The following is a 20,819-nucleotide window of genomic DNA, read 5'->3' as shown; positions in this document are numbered from 1 at the left end:
ATGTTTTTTTCTTTGCCTAGTAATAAGTATTAGGATTAGAAAAGACTTTCTGTGACATTGGCCTCTTTTCTTTGTTTGATTTCTTGCTGTCATGTGTCGGACATTAAGACTCTGGGGGTAAGTAATAGGGTTTATGATGCCTTTGAGGTTTCCTTTGAGATTACTAAAAGAACAAAAACAACGTCTGATACTATTTTTTATACAAGCTTTGATTCCTGAAGAAAATGTAGTGTTGCAAGTTGCATGAAAGTGTATGATTCCAGAATAAGTGAATTTCGCCCGGATGGTATTAATCAGCTTCTAATTTCTTATGTTAAACCCTTCATAGCAGTTACCACAGCTACAATAGCTAGATGGGTAAAATGGATTGTACAATCCACCGGAATCGATTTACAGAAATTTCAAGGGCATTCTATGAGGGAAGCTAGGGCAATTCAGCCTTTTTTCAAAGGTAGTAAATTTGGAGGATATTTTGAAAGCAGCCACTCGGTCTAATTCCTCCTCCTTTGTGAAACACTATTTTAAACCAATTGAACATGTATGATGTGGTAATGAGGGGCTACCAACAGGCATAATGGTAGCCTTTTGTCTTGTAACGAAATAACGATTCTCCAAATGAAATGCAAAGAGAATCAGAATTTCATTAAAGACACGGAGGCTAACATTATCCCACCCTCCAAAACACTTCATATATGTATCAAAAATAAAAAAATAAAATAAAAATAAAACATTTAAAATAATTAGTCCAAACTCTTAGCATTTATTGTAATAAATTACATTTTATCTGTTAAAATACATTTTTTCTAGTTAATGATTTGTATTCCTATTTTACTGTCTTTGACATTACACTGTCTGAGATTTTAACTTTGCCTTTTTCTTGCAAAGAATACCCAATTGCTGGTTTACTATTAGAAGACTTGATTCTCTGATGTTTTGCATTTCAATTGGCTTCATTTAAAGTGGTTTCCTGATCTCCATTCATCTTTATTGGATACAGCATCTTTAGCATTTAAAAGAGGCAGATTCTTGACTGCTTGGACTAATTATGTGTATTGATGGTTCTGTTCTAGAATGTTTTTTTGTGATGTCAATTCCTTTCAAATGCTATGTGGAGCAGCATTGGAGTAGCATTAAAGTAATAATGCATAATGTTACCCTCCATGTCTTTGGTGAAATTCAGATTCTCTTGGCATTTCATTTGGAGAATCACTATTCTCTTGGAGTGGAGAGTAAGTAGTCGCGAGCAACATAGACCTCAGGTCGAGAAGCAGGCCACCCACTGGTACAGTACAGTCAGTATCATTGCTCCTGAAGTAGCAATGCCTGTCACTTAAGCAGGTGGCCAGTTTGGAAAGACCGCCTGTCGCTAACGCCTGTCCAAGTAGGTGGATGCAGCAAGGGGGAAAGCTCGGAGACCGATTTCACATGTCAATTGGAACATGAGACCCACTCCAATTGTGCTAATGTGGTCGGCAACAATTCAGGCCTATGTTCCGATGCACAGCTTCACACCAGCATTAATTCCAGTCTGATCTTGTTATGGTCCAGACTCACCACCACACAGATATCTTAATTTTGGCCGAAATGCGGAGCGATGACCCAGTCATTATCTGGGTGCTAAGAGTCCATGGCTCTGGCACTTTGTGAGGAGACACGCTCTGCCATGGCCTGCAAGTGCCTGTCTGAAGCCTACCTCAGTGTTTCCACTGGCCGGGGGGGAGGGAGGGTGACTTTTGTCACAGTGATTAAGATGAGCCCTGCCCCAGGCAGACAGTGACACACTCATATTTGATTGAGAAAAGTGCAGGGGGAATGCTTTGAAAGGCTGAGGGGCGGGGATCCGGCTTCCTATAGGCTGAGCTACTTTGTAATCGGATGACTGCACAAATCATCAAAATAGTTCAGATGAAATCTACACAAGCATGTCAGTAGTGAATTACTTGCAAGTCCACCTGTAGATGCCTTGCATAAGGAGAGCCTCAGAGAATGAGAGATTGAGCTTCCATGATGATACAACCATAGGACCCATGGCTCATGGAAGTAATGGCAGTATGACCACATACCTCAATGTCCTTGGGGTCTCACACCACTGCCAGGACAGACATTTAGGGCCCAATGCCTCAGTGAAGAATCCAATCTGACAATGTGACTACTTAGCTATATGAACTAGTATGTAAGTGTGATAATGGCAGAGTTTGACACTTCAGAGAAATGACCTCTTCAACCAAATCTCAGTGACGGAATGGCCTTTAGACCCCACAACACACTGAAGAGATAGCTATGAAACCCCACATGTGCATGGGGAAGTTCTTAAAATCTCATACCTCACTGAGGAAATGCCCCACCATTTAGTGAGAAAATGGTCTGCGATTCTCATGCCTGACTGAGGAGAAGACCTTCAGATATCAGGATTTAGTGAGGAGTTGCACTTTGCACATCATGCTGTCGCAAGGAGACTTCCTTGAAGTCTCTCGCATCAGTGAGGAAACCCCTTTAGACAAATGCCTTCAGCAGGGAGACACCAAAGAACCTGACACCTCACTGAGGTAACAGCTTCATGAGATGGTGTCTTGGACAGGTGTGCTCAGGTATCAAAACCTAATTCAACATGTTCTTTTGAATGCGGTTAAATTGGGCTTACCATGTAGAAACAGCAGAAAGACCCACACTAATGCAATTATAATATTATTTATTGGATGTCAGTCAATAATTATTTGAATAACAGCACTATTATAAAGGTATGGTGATATATTATAAAGGTTACATAAATTAAAATATAAACAGTCATTAGCATGAAAGTAGAGACCGTGGTGGCTGGTAAACCTTGCAGTGGGACATAAGATATAGTTGTGTCTTATGTCGCAAGACTTTTTTTTTTTATATTTAAATCGAGGCTATACCTGCAGTTTTCGTCTAGGGGGCAAAGCCACTGGTTCGTAAAGTTGACCTCATCTACCATTGATCGAATGAGCATTCAGTTGCCTGTTTCAATTTAAGCTACCAGGTCCTTAAATGGTCTAACCGATGGTATGCAGATTAAACTGTCAAACCAGGGCAATGCATTTCCTCTGCATAGGTCGGAGTCACTGAAATTATGCAATTTTACAGCAGCTGTTTTTCGCATAATTATGGATTTTCCACAGAAGCTATGTAACTCATCACCTGTGGCATAATCTGTAGATCGTAATATAAAACGAATTTACAGAGGTTGACTGGCCACCTTTCGGATGCTTATTGGTATATTTGGGTGTTAAACTGGTACCTATGGGGTGAAACCAATGTCCAGACAGTGTTAACAAGTATCACAATGCCAAATTAATAAATAAATAAATACTATCACAAAATGCGTCGAGCTGCGCTGAATTATTTTCCTTTTCTTGACACATAATCGTCAGCCCAGCCTGGGCCTGTGAGTCCAGGACGCCATGGCAAAGTTGTCCAACTAGTATCTGTCAGGAAAACAGAAACTAAAGTGCAAAAAATGATTTTAAAGACAAAAACTTAACCCCTCACTTGGGGCCAGTGCTGGTCCTCGGAAGAACAGAAAAGCAAACTTTAGAAAGTGCAGAAACGGTGTCAATAGTAAGCCAAAGTGAAAAGACACTGATAATCAGGTATGGTTCTAACCGATGTCTCGCAGCCGGTTATAGCATGATTACTGCGCCAGGCACTCATCTCCTGGGCGGGCTTACTACTGCCTAACTCGAAGAACAGTTAAAATATTGCGCAGTGACACCCTCCCGCTGTAATGCCTGCCTGTGCGCCTCTAGCAGCTCCTGGAGAGTGCTGTGCCAATTGGCGGAAATGAGGGGGTGCCTGCTAGTCTGGATCCGAGCCCTCTAACCCCGAGAGAAGCCTCTGCGGCCTGCGACTCCAGGAGAAAGCTGCAGGGGCCCTGTGAGCACCCACTCTTTCCCAGTTTATTACGGGGTGTAGTGTGGTCCGCGAGGACTGTGGTAAGTTGGGAAAGGGTCGCCCTCGCTGATTGACACACAGCCTTGGGAAAAAACCGAGCTGATGCCTCAACCAGCGTGGGTGCTGTGAGCCACAAGTAGGTGTGGTGACTGTGGTCCTACAGCGTCACAGGGTGCAAGGGGCCAGGGCGGACCCTGAGGAAGCCTTGGAAGACCTGTGACACGACACGAGCATCCGGTCCAATGGAAAGTACCATGAAAATGCATGAGTGATGACGTGGCACTGCCCGTGATAGCATTTTAGAAAGAATTAAGAGACAGTAAATGGGGGAGCAAGTGTGCAGCCCCCATGCTCCTTAAAAGGAGCTACTACTGAGATAAAAACACACCCTTGAAGCAATGCTGACGCCCCCTCGCCTGCTTTCATAGCCATCATGGCAGAAGGACCACAGTTCAGACCACGCAGCAATATACTCTAACCCAGTGCTTAATTTGTAAATAAAAAGGTACCGGTGCTCAAAGCTCTCCTCTTAAACACGCGACGGCTGCAATTAAAAGTGCGAGCACATAATACTGTGGCAGCGTAATCCTGAAGCCATCTCGGGCCTCTTCAGTCCATTTATAGCCATTCCCTGCCCCCTCAGCTCACTCTGTCAGCTTCCTGCTTTTCCCCTTTCTGACGCTTTTTCGTTTTTCTTTTCCTCCGTCTTTCCTAAATGTCTTTTGCTCGCAGTAAATGCTTGAGACAGAAAACTAAGCGCCGGGCAGAACAAGCACAAATTAAGCACTGCGCTAACTTGCCTACAAAGTCTCATAGCTGCTGAGAACGACAGCCTATTATAGCTTATAAGATGCCATTCATTCTCATTGGTTCCATGTGTAGGCTTTGACATAATCATCCTGGATGGGTCCAGCGTTTATGCTAGCACCACCTGCACGTTTAAGACACACTCAGTCTTCACATTTGTACACACATATAAGAACTAGCCTTCGTTAACCTCTATGTGACATTGAGATTCTTGAGCAAAGTAAATCCTTTATACTACAGACGATGTAAGGAACGGTTTAATCCTCACTGCTCAAAGAAAGGATAACCTAGAGACTGAACATTAAAGTCACATGCTCTTGGTAACCCTTCCCTCAGTGAGATGACATCCTCAATACCACATACCTCGGGAAACCAGGGTCCCAGAAATGAGATTCTGCTCTCACCATGTGCATCACAAAAAAATATGCTTTTTGAGTACGATGCCTCAGGGATAAAAGCGCTGTTGATGCCCAACTTTTAGTAAAAGCACACCATGGCATCTAGGACTTTGTGTGAGGACAAGATTTAGATGAAACGCACAAAAGGTGAAGGGAATAATGCTTACAATTTGTCTAATCACTGGCAATTGCTCGGGGTAGCATCTCAACCCATCGTTCTCTTGCTCGCCATGCTACCTTAGTGTGGACCCAGACATATGCTAATCAGTCTTGACCCTGCTCCCAATGGGAACAGTCCAGCCTGAGTTGCCAAGTCATGTCCTTCCTGAACTGGAACAGAAGCAACCCGGGACCTGTTTCACCTTAGTTATGGGCTCATCAGCTGGGTACAGCTTAGTTCCAATGACACAGTGAGCACGGGGCCCTGTAACTCCCGCTGCAACCTAGGTGTGTTGCTACAATAAGTGCATCAGATGGGGACAGTGACATAGGACAGAAAGGTGTGGGGGCAAACCGCACCATAATATGTTTGCATGATAGTATATAACTAGGTTTGGGGGTGACAATTCTCCATACTTGCAATGGGGCCAATGGTGCCTTCATTACAGCACTGGCTATTGGGTCAACTCTAGTCACATACCTCACTGCATATCTTATGAGTTGCTCAGTTCATGCCATGGCCACCTCTGCTCAACAGTTGCCTCCCAAGGTGACAGGTGAAATAACCTGTGTCCCTGCACTATGAATCCCCTGGCACCAACAATTAGTCTCCTATTTCCTGGTGAGGCTGCGACAATTCCCCTCCTCGATGCGAACAGTGGGTGTAACCCCAGCACAGTGGTTGCAGGTACAACATAAATACGTGGGGCGCCTTTCAGGTGTTCCAAGAAGTAAGGCTACCAGTCAGAAAGTCCACAAGTATGCCAAAATGTACAAAAATAGTTAATTTAAAAATACAGTTGCTTTCTAAGAAGCAGTTTTACTCTATGGCAATGTTCAAATATGATACTGTTCAAATGGAAGAGCGTTGCATAAGGTGTAAATGGATTATCTGTCTGCACATGACAGATGCCATCCAATACAAACATGATTAGTGTCCCTTGTGGGTTATAGTGAAACATGTCCCAGCAGTATTGGTGCTACAAAACTGCATTGGTGACGTAAGTAATTAAAAGGCCATACTGAGTCAGAAGGCAGTCATTGCAGCAAAGAGATTGAAGGGAACAGTGGCTGGCATACGCAAATACCATCCCTAATAATCTGCCTTCCGTGTAAGATGAGCAGAGTTGCCACAGCTAACCCAAATGCTTCTAAGAGTACTTTGTCGGTGATGGAGTCCAAAGTTAGGAGATATGTTTTTTTAATTATTACATTTGTATTAGCAATTAAGCATATAACACACATCAACGACCCATAGTCATGCGACGGAGAAATAAGAAAATATCCCCAGTTAAACTAATAGTATACGTTGCGTAACTGTTGAAAGCTGTCTCTTTATATAGGGGACCAAAATGAGGTACACTGTGCAAAGAGTCCAGACAAACCCCAGAGATATCACAGGTGCACAAATTACATCTAGAATGCTCTCTTTTGTGGTAGTGTGGTCGAGCAGTTCGGCTTATCAGAGGGTACTGCTAAGCACGTAAGGCGCGCACTCATACAGTAAGTGAGACACACACTCAAAAAAGTCAGACACCAATTTATAAAAATAACACATACTTTTATATAAACTTTGACATCAAGATCACAGGAATGAGGTGAGCTCTTTACAAGCTATAGATTTTTAGAGTTTTTAGGAGACACTGCAATTTTCTGGTGTGGTAATGTTATCCTGTGGGCGAAGAACATGTATTGCATTTGGACACTTCACAGCGACTTACAGGACTGTTCTCCGAGAGTTAAGTTGAGTAGGGGGCAAGGTCCAAGGCCACACCAACAGGTCACCTCTGGAGGCTCTGGGGCATCCGCATGCAGAGGTGTGTTACAGTGTCGGGCGTAAGAATAAACCTGGCAGCTGGGTGATATCCTGATAATTCTACCTTATTCCCTCTGTGATGGAACCACTGTACATTTCCCTGAATAAGTGCAGTTGTGACCTTTGCTGACTTTAGAAAACGAAGGGCTGAAAGTAGCATGATGCTAAGTGATTATGAAGCCTGAAAGTGAGGATACCATCATGTTATGTTGCACTGGAAGTGTTTTTTTTATTTGAATAGATGGGGGCTCGAACTTTGAGAAGAAATCCTTTATCATATCCTCCAAGGAGGTTGTGAACTTTACCTATGTACTATGATTCATATAAAAGAGTTGACTGGCACTAAGAGCTTCTGTCTTCAGTAGATATAGTGAACCTAGTCCCTGCACTGGAAAAACAACTAATAAAGGCACTTGATTCTTGACTGTTTGAGAAGATGATGGTGACACATTGCACTACATACACAAGCACAGCAGTCCACACTGTATACACTATAGTAAATGCCAATCCTGATGGAGAAAAGGACCCTCCCTACCCTGTGGCTTTGTTTCACCTGGCAGGACTGGGAGATTCCGGGGCTAAAATAGTGTCCTATACAAGGAAACAACTGCTGAGCATCACCACCTTTCTTTAGTCCCTCGGCCAAATTCCTAATATACTTCATCACTCTGGCGCCCACACATAGAGTGTGCTGCCTGCCAATAAGGAGAAAGTGACATCAGTTTCTATTGCCACTTGACCTTCAGTAGAGATTCCAAAACGGGCCTGAGGCCCCCTTTTATTCCTCAAGTTTGGAAGAACCTAGACATCCTTTATTATCTGCTGGGACAATTTCTCAAAAAAAGCTGTAAAGACTGCCCTCTTTTTGTTCCACACCTGTCTTAAGAGACTGTGCATTACAGTGTCTACCATCCCTCACCCCCCTTCCCACCCCACCCGCTTCCCCAACCATGTGCTGTATGGCGAATGAGTCTGCGTTTGGAAAGTCAGCTTGCTACCCTCCCCACTGTCTGACATTGTTCTTAAAATATTTCCACATTTTAGGGATCTGTGGACTGCCCCAGTGTGGAGTTTGAATATGGAGATGTTGACAGCGTCACCACAGAGTTGTCAGGTAAACTTTAAGAAACAGTTTGTTGGAAACATACCTCTGCTACTTTACAGCTCCTGAGATTGACTGAGTGGGATTACAGACTGTTTCAAAGCCAATATGACTTTTGTTTTTAAGTAGCTGGTTGTTTGTATCTGTTTTCACTTATTATTTCCATAGCATACTGTTGTTGCCATACGTTTTTAATAACGGAAGTTTAAAACAGAAAAATATGGCGTTTTGTGAACAGGGTTCGGAGTCCATTTGATGTCACTTCTGAAATGCCACCTAGAGTTAGTGTTCACCCTGGGATTTAGTTGAAACAGCAGAACTAGATGTCAGGTTGTAACTGTGCTCTCAGACTTAACAGGAAAACCTACTCAGACAGCCTGGATGGAGGAAGAGCTGGCCAGGGAGTACAGAATCAAACAAGCATGGGCAAGCCAATAGGTCTTGGCAATGCAAGAGCTATTGGCCTTGTCAATGACTTTTAGCCATTTGATGTAGCAGCACCACTGTTGTTCAGCGTGGCTGAAAGCCATGGAAATAAGCGCTATGATGTAACCAGCGCTGGCCAAGTCATAGCGCTTTTTTGTCTGGGTGGAGGGGCGGGACAAGAAGCACAACATGGGGTGGGGAAAGCAACACAACATGGGGTGGGGCAAGCAACACAACACAGGAGGGGGCGAAGGGCAGGTTGGGAGAAGGTAAAAAAGTGCTATGATGCATCCAGTGGTGTCCACGTCATATCGCATTTTGTTTCGGTGGTTGGGGATCTGACATTCGACCTCAGTCTCTGTATGCACAGCAAATGTGAATGTTATATATTGATTGTATTGTAGAATTTAAGGTGCTTCTCATGCATTAAATGATGGTGAATCGATGCAATAGGCATCTTGCAAAATCAGGCATGATATTTTCGTTGATATAGGTTAGATTGTAAAGTTTGCACAAGATTAGTGTTCCCGACTCTGTTTTGTAATTTTAGCAACAGCAGCCACATAGATTCCAACCACAGCAACAAAAAGCACACAATCGTCCTTCAAGAAAAACTCAATGAAAAGGAGACAATTTCCTCTAACACAAGAAACAACCCATGTTTTATTTGAAGCTTTGGAATTCATCCAAGAGGAATAGGACATGAGGCTTTCTGAACAGCCATGCAAGGATGGAGTGAAACGCGAGAAAAAAAAAATATAAAAGATAAGCAGCGATGCAGGAGCAAAATGGGGCAAACAATGATGGACGGAGGAGGCAAGCAAGGAGGGGCCAAGCAGCGATGAGGGATGGGGTGGAGGGGACGGGTCAAGCAGCGAAGCATGAGGGGGTTGAGGGACAGGCAAGCAACACTAAGGCATGAACAAAAAAAATCCACTTACTTTAAAGTCAGAGAAAGAAAAGTAAAGAGTCACCCTCAGAAAACAGTGTCAGATAAATGTGAATGTTGTATATTGACTGTAGTGTAGAATTTAAGGTACTTCTAAGAATTTTGTGACTGTGAGTAGCTGCAACAGGCATTTTTAATTAAATTGGGCATGATATTTGCGTCAATGTAGGTTAGATTGTAGGGTTCAAATGGGAATAGTGTTTCTAGAGAGATGCCTGCTGTTTTGGAATGTTAGCAACAGCAAGCGCACAGTTTCGGACAGAGACAAAAAAGCACACAGCCGGCCTTCAAGAAAAACTCAATGGAAACAAGCCAATTTCCTCTAACATGAGAAACAGTCCATGTTTTATTTGAAGCTTTCGATTTCATCCAAGAAGAATAGTCATAAGGCTTTCTGAACCCCCATGCGTAGAAAAAGTGAAACTGCCAGAAGAAAGAAGATATAAAAAACAAGCAGTGATGGGGGAGCGAGATGGCGCAAGCAATGATTAACAGAGGGGGTAAGCAAAGAGGGGGCAAGCAGCAATGCGGGAGGGGGTTGGGGCATGGGCAAGCAGCACTGCAACATAAAAAAAAAAAAAATTCACTTACTTTGAAGTCAAAGAAAAAAAAGTAAACAGGCAACCTCGGAAAACAGTTTCATACATTTGATCTCGGTCTTTGAATGCTCAGCATATGTGACGAGATAGCAAGATTTACAGGCCTGTTTACAGAAACTGAGCTCGGAGTGAGTGAAAACACAAGCATTCATGTGAAATGTCTCAAAGTAGTTCCTAAAACAGTTCCTAAAATGGGAGTAGTGGATGGATAGTCGTAATTGGTTCATGATCTCAGAGAGGGTTAAACACAGGAAGAAGCATGATGCATGCATGTCATGGACAAATGGGGAGAAAGAATATGATAGTGATGATGGAGCCAACAAATGGCAAGCCTATGGGTATGCTGAAGCCCACATATTGAATACCCCATGTCTCTTCGAGACAGCACATGCATTGTCTAGCCAAGACCTAAAAAGGAAATGATATGTGACTCCAGAGAGATGGTGAGACTCTTCAGACGTATGTGTGTGAGGGAACCCTGCCAGCACCACTGTGCCAATCAGGAAATTTAGAGATATCCGGGAGCAAAGGAACTGGAAGAGTGTGTTGGCACCAGTGACCTCCACTCTGGAGGGTAAAATAAAGAAGAGACACTGTTCTACATATGGAGCTCATCACCAGTGGAGAGAAAAGAATAGGAAAAAAGGATGATACATCTCTAGGAACAGTGCAACCTAGTCAGATATATAAGCATCACATATTGGGGGTGATTCTCACCCTGGCGGGCGGCGGAGGCCGCCCGCCAGAGTTCCCCCCTCCAAAATACCGCTCCGCGGTCGAAAGACCGCTGAGGGTATTTTGGGTTTTGCACTGGGCTGGCGGGCGACCGCCAAAAGGCCGCCCGCCAGCCCAGTGCAAAACACCCTTCCCACGAGGACGCCGGCTCAGAATTGAGCCGGCGGAGTGGGAAGGTGCGACGGGTGCAGTGGCACCCGTCACGTATTTCAGTGTCTGCAAAGCAGACACTGAAATACAAAGTGGGGCCCTCTTACAGGGGCCCCTGCAGTGCCCATGCCATTGGCATGGGCACTGCAGGGGCCCCCAGGGGCCCCACGACACCCCATACCACCATCCTGTTCCTGGCGGTATGGGGTGTCAGAATCCTCCATGGCGGCGCAGCGAGCTGCGCCGCCATGGAGGATTCATTTGGGCAGCGGAAAACCGGCGGGAGACCGCCGGTTTTCCGCATCTGACCGCGGCCAAACCGCCGCGGTCAGAATGCCCTGCGGGGCACCGCCAGCCTGTTCGCGGTGCTCCCGCCAACCCTGGCCCCCGCGGTCCATGACCGCCGGGGTCAGAATGACCCCCATTGTCTGTGCTTATCTCTCTTTATCACAGGTTGTCTCTGCTTATTTCTCTCATGCTCTTTTTTCTATTTCTTACCTTCATCCGCGCTTTACCTGTCTTCTAATCGGTGTCTGTTTCTTGTATTTTTCCCTATTGCTTTCCAAAATACCACCCATTTAAGATCCATGTGCCCTTCCATGAATCCAGAACTAAAAACGTAATTTGTAAAAATAAATAAATAAGTGCCAGGACCCTTGTCAGGTCACTGCAGCTTGTCTCCACTAACACTGCCAATTACAGTACAATCATAGCCATCACACTCATACAAGAATGACAATTCAGACTTTAAGTATACATTAGAAATGACTAATGCATGCCCTCCCAAGCTATTCCTATAGCTTTGGGTGGCAAGTATTACTGATTTTGATGTATATTTATTTGTTAAACAACTGTTGTGCTCCTCACAAAATTAGACAAACAGTGCCACTGTGTGACAGGTTGTCATAGGAGCTGGTTTTGACAATAAAGTGCCAGTGGCGAGCACTAAAAGCCACTCGTTCAAATTAAGCATTAACTAAAAGTGTATATGAATTACTGATGCAGCTCCAACCTGTAATTTCACGATGGGGCAGCGGACGGTGTCCACAGAGCACTGTTTCAGACTTGCCTTCTTGCCACCATGATATGACAAATAACGATGCCTTCTGTCCAAGCTGGCTGTCTTTCACTGCATCACTCATGTAGGTGTTCCGCTGTTGCTATGTTAAGTACATCAACAACTAACATCCAATGAGTACAGGCTTGTTTTGCCGGCTAGAGTGAAACCAGCTGCTGTTTCTGTAGCAAGTGCTGATGTCAGTCATCCAAAAGCAATGCCCCTTTGCCAGCCTAAAGTAATGTTTTACTTAAAGTACTTTCATGTACAAAAAAGTGATTTGACCAGTTTCAAGTGGTTTGTAAACATAAGGATTTTTGGACTTATACTGAACTGCTTTGGACAAAATTCAAGTGGCAATTTGGATCTGTTTTTTATGTGTAATAGTACCTGCTAGTTTCACTTTCGATTTTTAATCAGTGGGAAATTGCCATGTTTTTTAATAGTCCAAGGACCAAAAACCTACACGTCTATCCAGTAAAAAAAAGATTGATGGTTGATCAAATATAATTTCCACCAGCGCAAAGTATTTAAGGGCCTGATTTAGAACCTGGCGGAGAGAATATTCCATCATAAATTTGACAGTTATCGTGTCCGCCATATTAAGATCCCTTTATATAGTATGGGGATCATAATGGCAGAGGGGATATCCCGCACGTTTGTGACGGGGTATCCCCTCTGCCAAGTTCTAAATCAGGCCCTTAAGGCGTGATTTAGATCTCAGTGGAAGGGTTACTCTGTCACAATGGTGATGGATATGTCGTCTGCCGAAATCTAAATACCTTAGAAAACAATGGTATTTAGATTTTGGCGGGCTGGATATCAGTCACCGTTGCAGCGAAGTAACCCCTCCGCCGAGATCAGGGCCTGATTTAGATCATGGCGGTGTTGTCGCCAAGCCGCATCGGTGGCAGAACTGAGAAGACCGTCAAGTCAATGGTGTTCTGCCCGCTGTATTTAGATGTTACAGTCCTGCAGGCGGTGTACTGGCAATGGTTTGCTGATGGAAGGAGACGGCGACGGGACCCAATGGACTTAGTACAATGGCAGTGGCTATGGAATAGAGTTAAGTGAAAAAACACACACACTGTATCTTAGCCATATGTGTCCACCTGCACTACACACTACATTCACAGTGTCATCCATTACAATTCCAACACAAGCCACCCCATACATGATGAAAACACACATTAACATACATCATGACACAACACACACCATCGTCAATGCACCCACACATGACACAACCAACACAACGGCACACTCAGTTACACAGACACACAACCACAACTAAACACATCACAACATCGTCCACCACACAACGGCACTCACCTGCATGTGTCACACTGCAACACAACGTATACTACCACATTGGTCTGACATGCAAGTAGCACACAAACAGACACAATCACATCACCCACTCCAGCTCCCTTCACCTCGAGCAGCCAGTCCACACACACACACACACACACACACAACAGATAGCACAAACCTACCCTTACAGGTCCCCTTATAATGCGCACACATAGACACCTTTTCAGGTGTGAGTGTGTTGTCATTGTGGTGCCAGCATTCATTTGGAAATGAATGATGACACCACAGTGAGAGTTGTGTATGTGTGTGATATGCGTGTTGTGCCAGTGTGTCCCCAGCCATGCGTGACACAATTGTCTCTGTGACATATGCATGTCTCAGTGATTTAAAAAAATACTGTGACATGTACATGCCTGTAGTGGTCTGACCTACCGTGCAGTGCCCACCCAACGTACCCTCGCAATGCGGGTTCCCTACCTTTGAGTCCAGTGACAAGGGGGTTGTGTTTCCTCCATGCGTCGGTGGCAGCAGTGACAGCAGGTGTTTTCCAGTTGTGCCCAGCAGAAGATAAGGAGGAATGGGGAAAAAAGGTGAGTTTTCATCCCCTTATTCCCCCAATCCACCAACTCAGGAGAGGTCAGACTGCCACTTTTTTTTGGCGGTAAGGCAGATCCAAATCTACACAGTGGGAAGGGTGGCTGGGGTCCCACCAGGATCCACTTTTGCCTCTCTCCCCAGCGACGCAGGCGGTGTTTCTTGGCGGAGACGGCAGTTCAAATGCGGGCTTTCATCTATGGGACCGCCAACATCTGAATACGGCGGGCGGACCGGCAGGCAGGCAGATGGGTTTTCAGTTGAAAAGTCAACAGCAGGACCATTACCGCCAACATCTAAATCAGGCCCTTAGTCTTCTAAAATGTCAGTAGTTTTGTCCAGTAGCCGATGTATGTAGAATACAATTAACATTTCCATTGATTCCACGGTTCTTTCTCTGTTCTCAACAGAACTCTTCAGCTACACAGAACAGCCAGAATTCAACATCAACAAAAGGTGTTTTGAAGAAGATTTTCAATCCCAAGGTAACATTTTCCCCACTGCCTGAGTCTTAAGGAGGTTGTTTTTTTTTTTTCCGGAAGCTGTGAGCTTTCAATGGCAAAATTATGCATTTTCCTCCATGCCTTTGAATTTCCCAACAGAGTTAATCCAAGCGTTTTTGCACACCTATAGTGTAAGAGCTTCTTTCTTCTGGGCTTGACCTCCAGTACTCTTAATACTTGTAACTTTCAATGTCGAAACAAACATTACGCCCTTGGAACTTGTACACTTTCAATGTCAAAGTCCATGGCTCTTGGCTCCTATAAACTTTAAATGGCAAAGTAAGTATGTTGTTTTTGTTGCTCGTAAATGTTCAGTGCCAAGGTACCCAATCTTAGCTTGTGACATGCATATTTCCAGTGCAGTTATTTGTCTTTTGTCCTTGATACTTGGAAACTTTCCATTGAAAGGTCTTGTACAGTTTCAGGGGCAATCAATGTAAATCTCCAGAACGCTCATAAGCGTTTTTGTACCACGATGTTTGATGATCTATTTTTGCTACATTCAATATTTTGCTGACAAAGTATGTACCATTTCCTTGACACTTCAAACTCTCGATGCAAGTCATATTATCCTTTTTCAGGTCCCGGAACGTTTAATGATACAGAAGTTGACAATTTCTCAATACATCACTGTCAGCAACAGCTACAGCCACGTAGCAAGAACCCTGTAGATTCGCACTTAATACTGAATGAAAGAAGCAGAAAACCAAGCGAAACATTCAGTGACACTGTGAGGTCGTGGGAGGGAGGGTGGAGGGTGGAGGGCGGGTGTTTTCGACCACCTGGATCAGAACTTGGAAAGGTGGACTTCTCTGTGGACACAGAAGGGAGGAGTGTTTGGTAGCTAGCGCGGAGTATCGCTGCTACTCTTCGCTGAGTCTTTCCCGTGGATTAGAGCCGATACTGAAGTGTTGATGTGTCACCTAAAGAGCATCTTGCAGTCTAAAGACCCCGTTAATGGTAGCAGACCTTTATGGAAGGCTTTTGTGGATGGAGAACTGATAGCGTAGGGCTTTGACTTAGTTAAAGACGTATGCGCAGGCATTGTAGAGGCGTGCAACGATGCATTGAGCTGCACCAAGGCTGACTAATGGATGAGATCCAACGATGTCCCTCTGTAATCATGTGCATAAATAAATGTATGGCCTTGTGTGGGAAACTGCAGGCCATATAAAACAGGATAGACATTGAGGCCATTAGAGAGTTGAAAACTTCAGCCAGACCTTCTACAGTCATACTTCGAGCATCAGACTGTATAGATGGCTGCCTCTCATCTGTATTGCTTATCTCTTCTGTAGTGAAAGGAACCAAATGGCCAGACCTGGACACTGCTCAGAGGAAGGCCTATGTTATGCGGCTACTGGATGGGCTGGAAGTGGTCGACAGGGAGAAGCGACTCAAGGTGGCTCGGGCGATTCTTTACTTGGCACAAGGTAAGTATTTTGTGTCAGTCAGTGAATGATTGGGAGCTTTGTATTCCCCCTGCTAATCCACTGTAATTTAGGTGGTAGTTGCTATGGCGTGCAGGGTGGTAGCAACTGTTAGGAACTGATGGCAGGGACAAGTGATTAAGGTCGCTACTCCTAGCACAATAACAAGATAAGGTACAATCCGGGCTGTAAAGGACAACAGCTAGATCTAAGCAGAGAGGCAGGAAGGAACAAGGAATTCTGACTAGTGTAAGAGTTGGACCGGTATGTGATATGGGATCTGCCCTTTGGAATCATGCCCGCGGATTGCTCCAAATCATACAGCCAAGTAGTTGGCTGAATATGCTTTAAGAGACTGCTGTACTCAGTGTGAAGGAGGGCTGAGACTGACAGGTAAGACTCCAAAAGACAAAGATGAAACACCTGACGTCTCGTAGGAAAGAATCTGAAATTGGTCTGATTTCAAGTAACAAAGCTGAAACCCACTTGTGACAGAGGTCCACGGGTACTTCATCTGCCTTCATTCCTTCCTCTCTCTGTGCCCTCTACAGGTGTATTCGGTGACTGCAGCTCTGAGTCCGAGATTCTCCTCTGGTCCCGGTCCAACTCCTTCCTGCTGTACGAGATGGGAACCTTCGCTGCCTTCCAGGAGCTCCTCAGCATGGAAATTGAGTGAGCATGCTGCGCCGTGCCTCCCTCCAAGCCTGGCGTCTAAAAGTGTCTGCCAATCATATCAGGGGTAGACTAAGTTTAAATGGGAATTTAAAGGCAGTACAAGTGGAAGCATTCCCTTTCGATTTCATGAAGTATTCATTCTAGAGCTCGCCATGGTGACGTTGGATACGTTTTACACTTTCAGAATTGATTGCAGTCACTGCCAGTATGACATTATGTCCTGTACTCAATTTGTCAGTGGTAGTTGTGAAATATATTTTTACAAGCAAGAAATCTGCAGCAAGCTGTTGCTCATATTTACAAATCTGAGGTGTGTATGAGTATTTTTATTGTTTGTGGTACTACGTTAGGGCTCTGATCATTGCAGGACTTTGAAGTTTACATAGGTATTAGCACTTCAGGGCATTGAATAAGAATGGGCTCTGATTTCTGCTGAAATCTGTTTTTTTGTGCAGCTCATTTAAATTTTCTGGGATCGTTGTCATTGTCCAGCTTTGATTAGGCCAGATCAATTACTATTTTAGCGGTCTAAATTTTGCATTCTTCTAACTAATTGATGGCTCTGATTCTGACAGGGCTCTGTTAATACCATCAATCTTATGGCTGTCCACTTGTTTATTTTAGGCCTCTATGTATTTTTAAAGGTTTTTGCTCTCATTGTGGCCAGCTTCTGGTCAATGCACGGTTCTTACTCTTGCAGGGCTTTGACTATAAACGACATCACTAGTACATTAGAACCAATAAATATACTTGGATGTCATTTTTAACAAACAACATAATGTCTCTAACAGTTTACGAACATACTAATTTCCCTCCTTAAATATAAAAACAATTTTCTAATTGGATCTATAATAATTATTCTTTTAATATTATATTAGAATAATATTTATGATAATTGCTCAAATAATGAATTATTCTTGGTTCCTCTTGGAATCACTGGACAGAATTTCAAAGGTTCGGGGGCTGACCTTCCAACGTGTTCAGACGCTGTACTGCCAAACTCATAACATGTAATAAGGGTCTACTGAAAGCTCCACTTTTCTATGATGGGATGAGAGAAGCCTGGCCTAGGAATGTATATGTGCCAAAGTCTGGTAAGAATGGAAATCGTTATATATAAATGAAAGCACCTTAAGCCCACGACACTAGAAATGCATCCAAGAGTAAGGATCCTGTGCAGGGGTCGTTGACCTCTGTAAACGTGGGCATCCTGTGTGAGCCTGAAAAGGGATGTGGATGTATACATAACATAGATCCCCTGAAACTAATCAGGCAGTCCCTTTGGAGAGCAGAGACTAGAGCCTGAGCAAGAAGGAGTACTTGTAATTACTTGTCCCACTGCACAAATTAGCTCAGTGTATAAAGGCCAAGCACAGTGCAATGGGTGAATGAGATGTTTCATAGGACACACTGTTCCTTTCATCTCTTTTTGGCACTTGATCATGTCAGACCTACATGGAATCCAAAGTAAGCTGAAACAGGAAACATGGAAAGCATGAGGGTGTTCATGCCTGCAAGGGACAGTGCTAGGAAGGAAAGTTTCTAAAAAATGAGCTTAAAGTTTAGATTTTATGCTCATGTAAATAAGGTAGTTCTGGAATCTAATTAGTCAAATTATCAGTCCCAATCCCTGAAAAAACTTCGTTTTGTGATGAAAAAGTGTATGTTCAATTGACATCGGCTGGGGTCAAATAAACTCATTGAATGAGCTCATCTGCTGCTGGGCTGTATTATTCACCGAGTGTAGGAACCCTGACTCTGGCAGCATTGAAGGCTTCAAGCTTCTCACCCTCCAGTCGATCTTTGTGCTCCTCGTTTCTTGAAAGAGATTGTTAGAAACAACCCTTGGGAAATGACATAATCCACATAAAGAATATTTAAAGATTGTAGAAAGAAGAGACCTCCTGCAACCAGGGACAATATACAAGATCATTCAGTGATTTATGCTGCCTTCTACAAGTTCTCTGTGCAGGGCGAGGATGGATTCTTAGATTTATGACAAATTGCTTTTCGCATGATAATTCAGCCAAATGGCAGTTGACCAACCATGTTGTTGTGTGGAGTGCAACATTTGCATTCTTTGACCAAGGTGGTGGACTACTGTTCCTCGTCTTCCCATCAGCCGTCCACTATCTCACCCTTTTTCCTTTCTGATACCCCCAGCTGTCTCATCCATACATGTCCATTCCTTCACATGAGCACTCAAGATGTTTGCAAGGCTGAAAGACGTCACTGAATGCATTCTCGGTGTGCTCTCCCCACCCCAGTACAAACCTCCTACCAGTCCCCTTGCACTGCTCCACCCAGCTGTCTCTGGGATTGCTCACCCTCTAGCCTCTTATAAGGTCAGGTTACCTAGGGTGAAGACTGGGGCCAGAGATAAAGTGGGGGGGTAAAGATGGAGGCAACAGCAGTAGCATAAGCAAACTCATGCTGAAATCTAATGGGCCAAGCAGGGCAGAGTTTATCGAGCACTAGTCAATGGGACAATCAACGACTTCGTTTTTGCCTCCCATGTATTGTCATCATTGGCACATCTTATATGCGTGTAGAAGCGCACGTGGAAAGTCCAGCACCGAAAATGCCAGTGCATGTTTAATTACAGGACATTGCAGGTATCACTTTTTTACAGAACCAGTTTACTGCTGCAGTTTATTTGTTTTCATTGGTTAACGATGAGCCCCGAAAAGAACTGATTACGTACAGATCTAGGAGCTGCATGAAGCCACTTCCCGGATGGTTATACCAGTCTACCTGTGGGATCTGGTTCATAGGATCATTATTAGTTTTCATTGGAGTGTTTGGATTTGGTGGGTGTTTTCTTCAACAAGTAAAATTGATCTTAATTTCTCAGTCTTCCACTGAATGATCTCATAAGGCATATGCGGTATCTCGATCTAGTAGGAATAAGTTGCAATTGGTCATCTGGAAATTCATCGTGGGCAGGGGGGGTGTTTGATGGGTCCTTTTGAGTGTTCTATTTACTGAAGGTGTGGCTGAGTAATGTTTTTAGCTCTCAATTCTTTTTAACAAACCCCTTCTTCTCTCTCATGGTTTAAGTAATATCCAGGCTTGCAGTAGCGCCTTGAGGAAGCCGGCCATCTCCCTGGCAGACAGCACTGAGCTAAGGTAACTTTTTGTTTTCATATTCCAGTTACCATGGTACCGTTCAACATAAATGAAACAATCTATAAAAAAAAAAGGGAGGGCAGATAATCTAAATTTTAAAAGGGGGCTGCCAATGTGTGTTGCACTAGTGAACATGTCAATACTTTTGAAGGACATAGCCATGTTTCCCTAGAGTACCATCAGGCCTAGCAAGTGTCTTGAATAGGCCTACTGAGTAGGCTGAAAGCCATCAGTGATGCAAACCCTTCCGTTCAGCACCACTTCTAGTGTCAGGAAGAAACCCTGGTGGCTTTTACAAAAGCCTAAAGTTCTCCACAAGTTGGTGTGCACAAGACAGTCATTATATTGGAGTCTTGGTGCCTCTACTCACCAGCTCACAGACACACAGAGATACACAGACATTGACTGCAGGTAACTACTGATATGCTCATCTTCTCCATCCATTTGCTTGTCTACTCAACAGAACAGGCTCTTTTTGGTCCTTAGCGGTGTGCATGCTCTTACACTATGATTACACAATTGTACACATCCCAGGTTCCCATTGAATCCTGAAGGGTACACCTCCACTCCCGCTGGAAAGGAGCTTTGTGCATTTACCATAAATAGTTTCTCATTGTTGAACCAGTGCTTCACCCAGTAGAACCACACCTCCACTGGAGAGCGATCACCTCCTCCACTCTACTTATTTCCACCAGAGACCTCAAATGCCTCTGTGTTACCTCCATTGATCTACACATGAACTCATCGAGTGGCATCTATGCAACCATATGCCTCATTTGGAGATCATGCAAAAGGGTGTGATATCCCCAAATGGGCTATCAGACGATCTGCAACAATGAAATTAAACAAGCACTGGCAAAGCCTGTAGGCCGGGCATTCAAACTGCCCTAATATATTTAGGACTTATTCAGTGAAAAAGAAAAAAAGATTGCTTTTTGTTTACAACTCATCTAGGAGATACACAATGTAATGTGTAATGATTCAGTGCACTTTTGTGTTGTAAAATAGTCTCTCCTGCATTGGAATGCAAGCACTCAATAATCAAACAATCAATCAAATAA

General features: G+C 44.0%; 1 protein-coding gene across 2 annotated transcripts in view; it reads left to right on the top strand.

The window, feature by feature from the left end:
* The window catches only part of STRIP2 (striatin interacting protein 2), a 171,891-nt gene that overhangs the window by 35,699 nt on the left and 115,373 nt on the right, over nucleotides 1–20,819 (top strand). For both annotated transcript variants that reach the window (XM_069229349.1, XM_069229348.1), the window contains exons 2-6: nucleotides 8,140–8,209; nucleotides 14,432–14,506; nucleotides 15,823–15,957; nucleotides 16,506–16,626; nucleotides 19,690–19,758. In XM_069229349.1, coding sequence (XP_069085450.1) covers nucleotides 8,140–8,209; nucleotides 14,432–14,506; nucleotides 15,823–15,957; nucleotides 16,506–16,626; nucleotides 19,690–19,758 — 470 coding nt within the window. The remainder of the gene's footprint in view (nucleotides 1–8,139; nucleotides 8,210–14,431; nucleotides 14,507–15,822; nucleotides 15,958–16,505; nucleotides 16,627–19,689; nucleotides 19,759–20,819) is intronic.

This window comes from Pleurodeles waltl, chromosome 4_1, assembly GCF_031143425.1.
Source record: "Pleurodeles waltl isolate 20211129_DDA chromosome 4_1, aPleWal1.hap1.20221129, whole genome shotgun sequence".
NCBI lineage: Eukaryota > Metazoa > Chordata > Amphibia > Caudata > Salamandridae > Pleurodeles > Pleurodeles waltl.
This window is presented reverse-complemented; position numbering and strand designations above follow the sequence as displayed.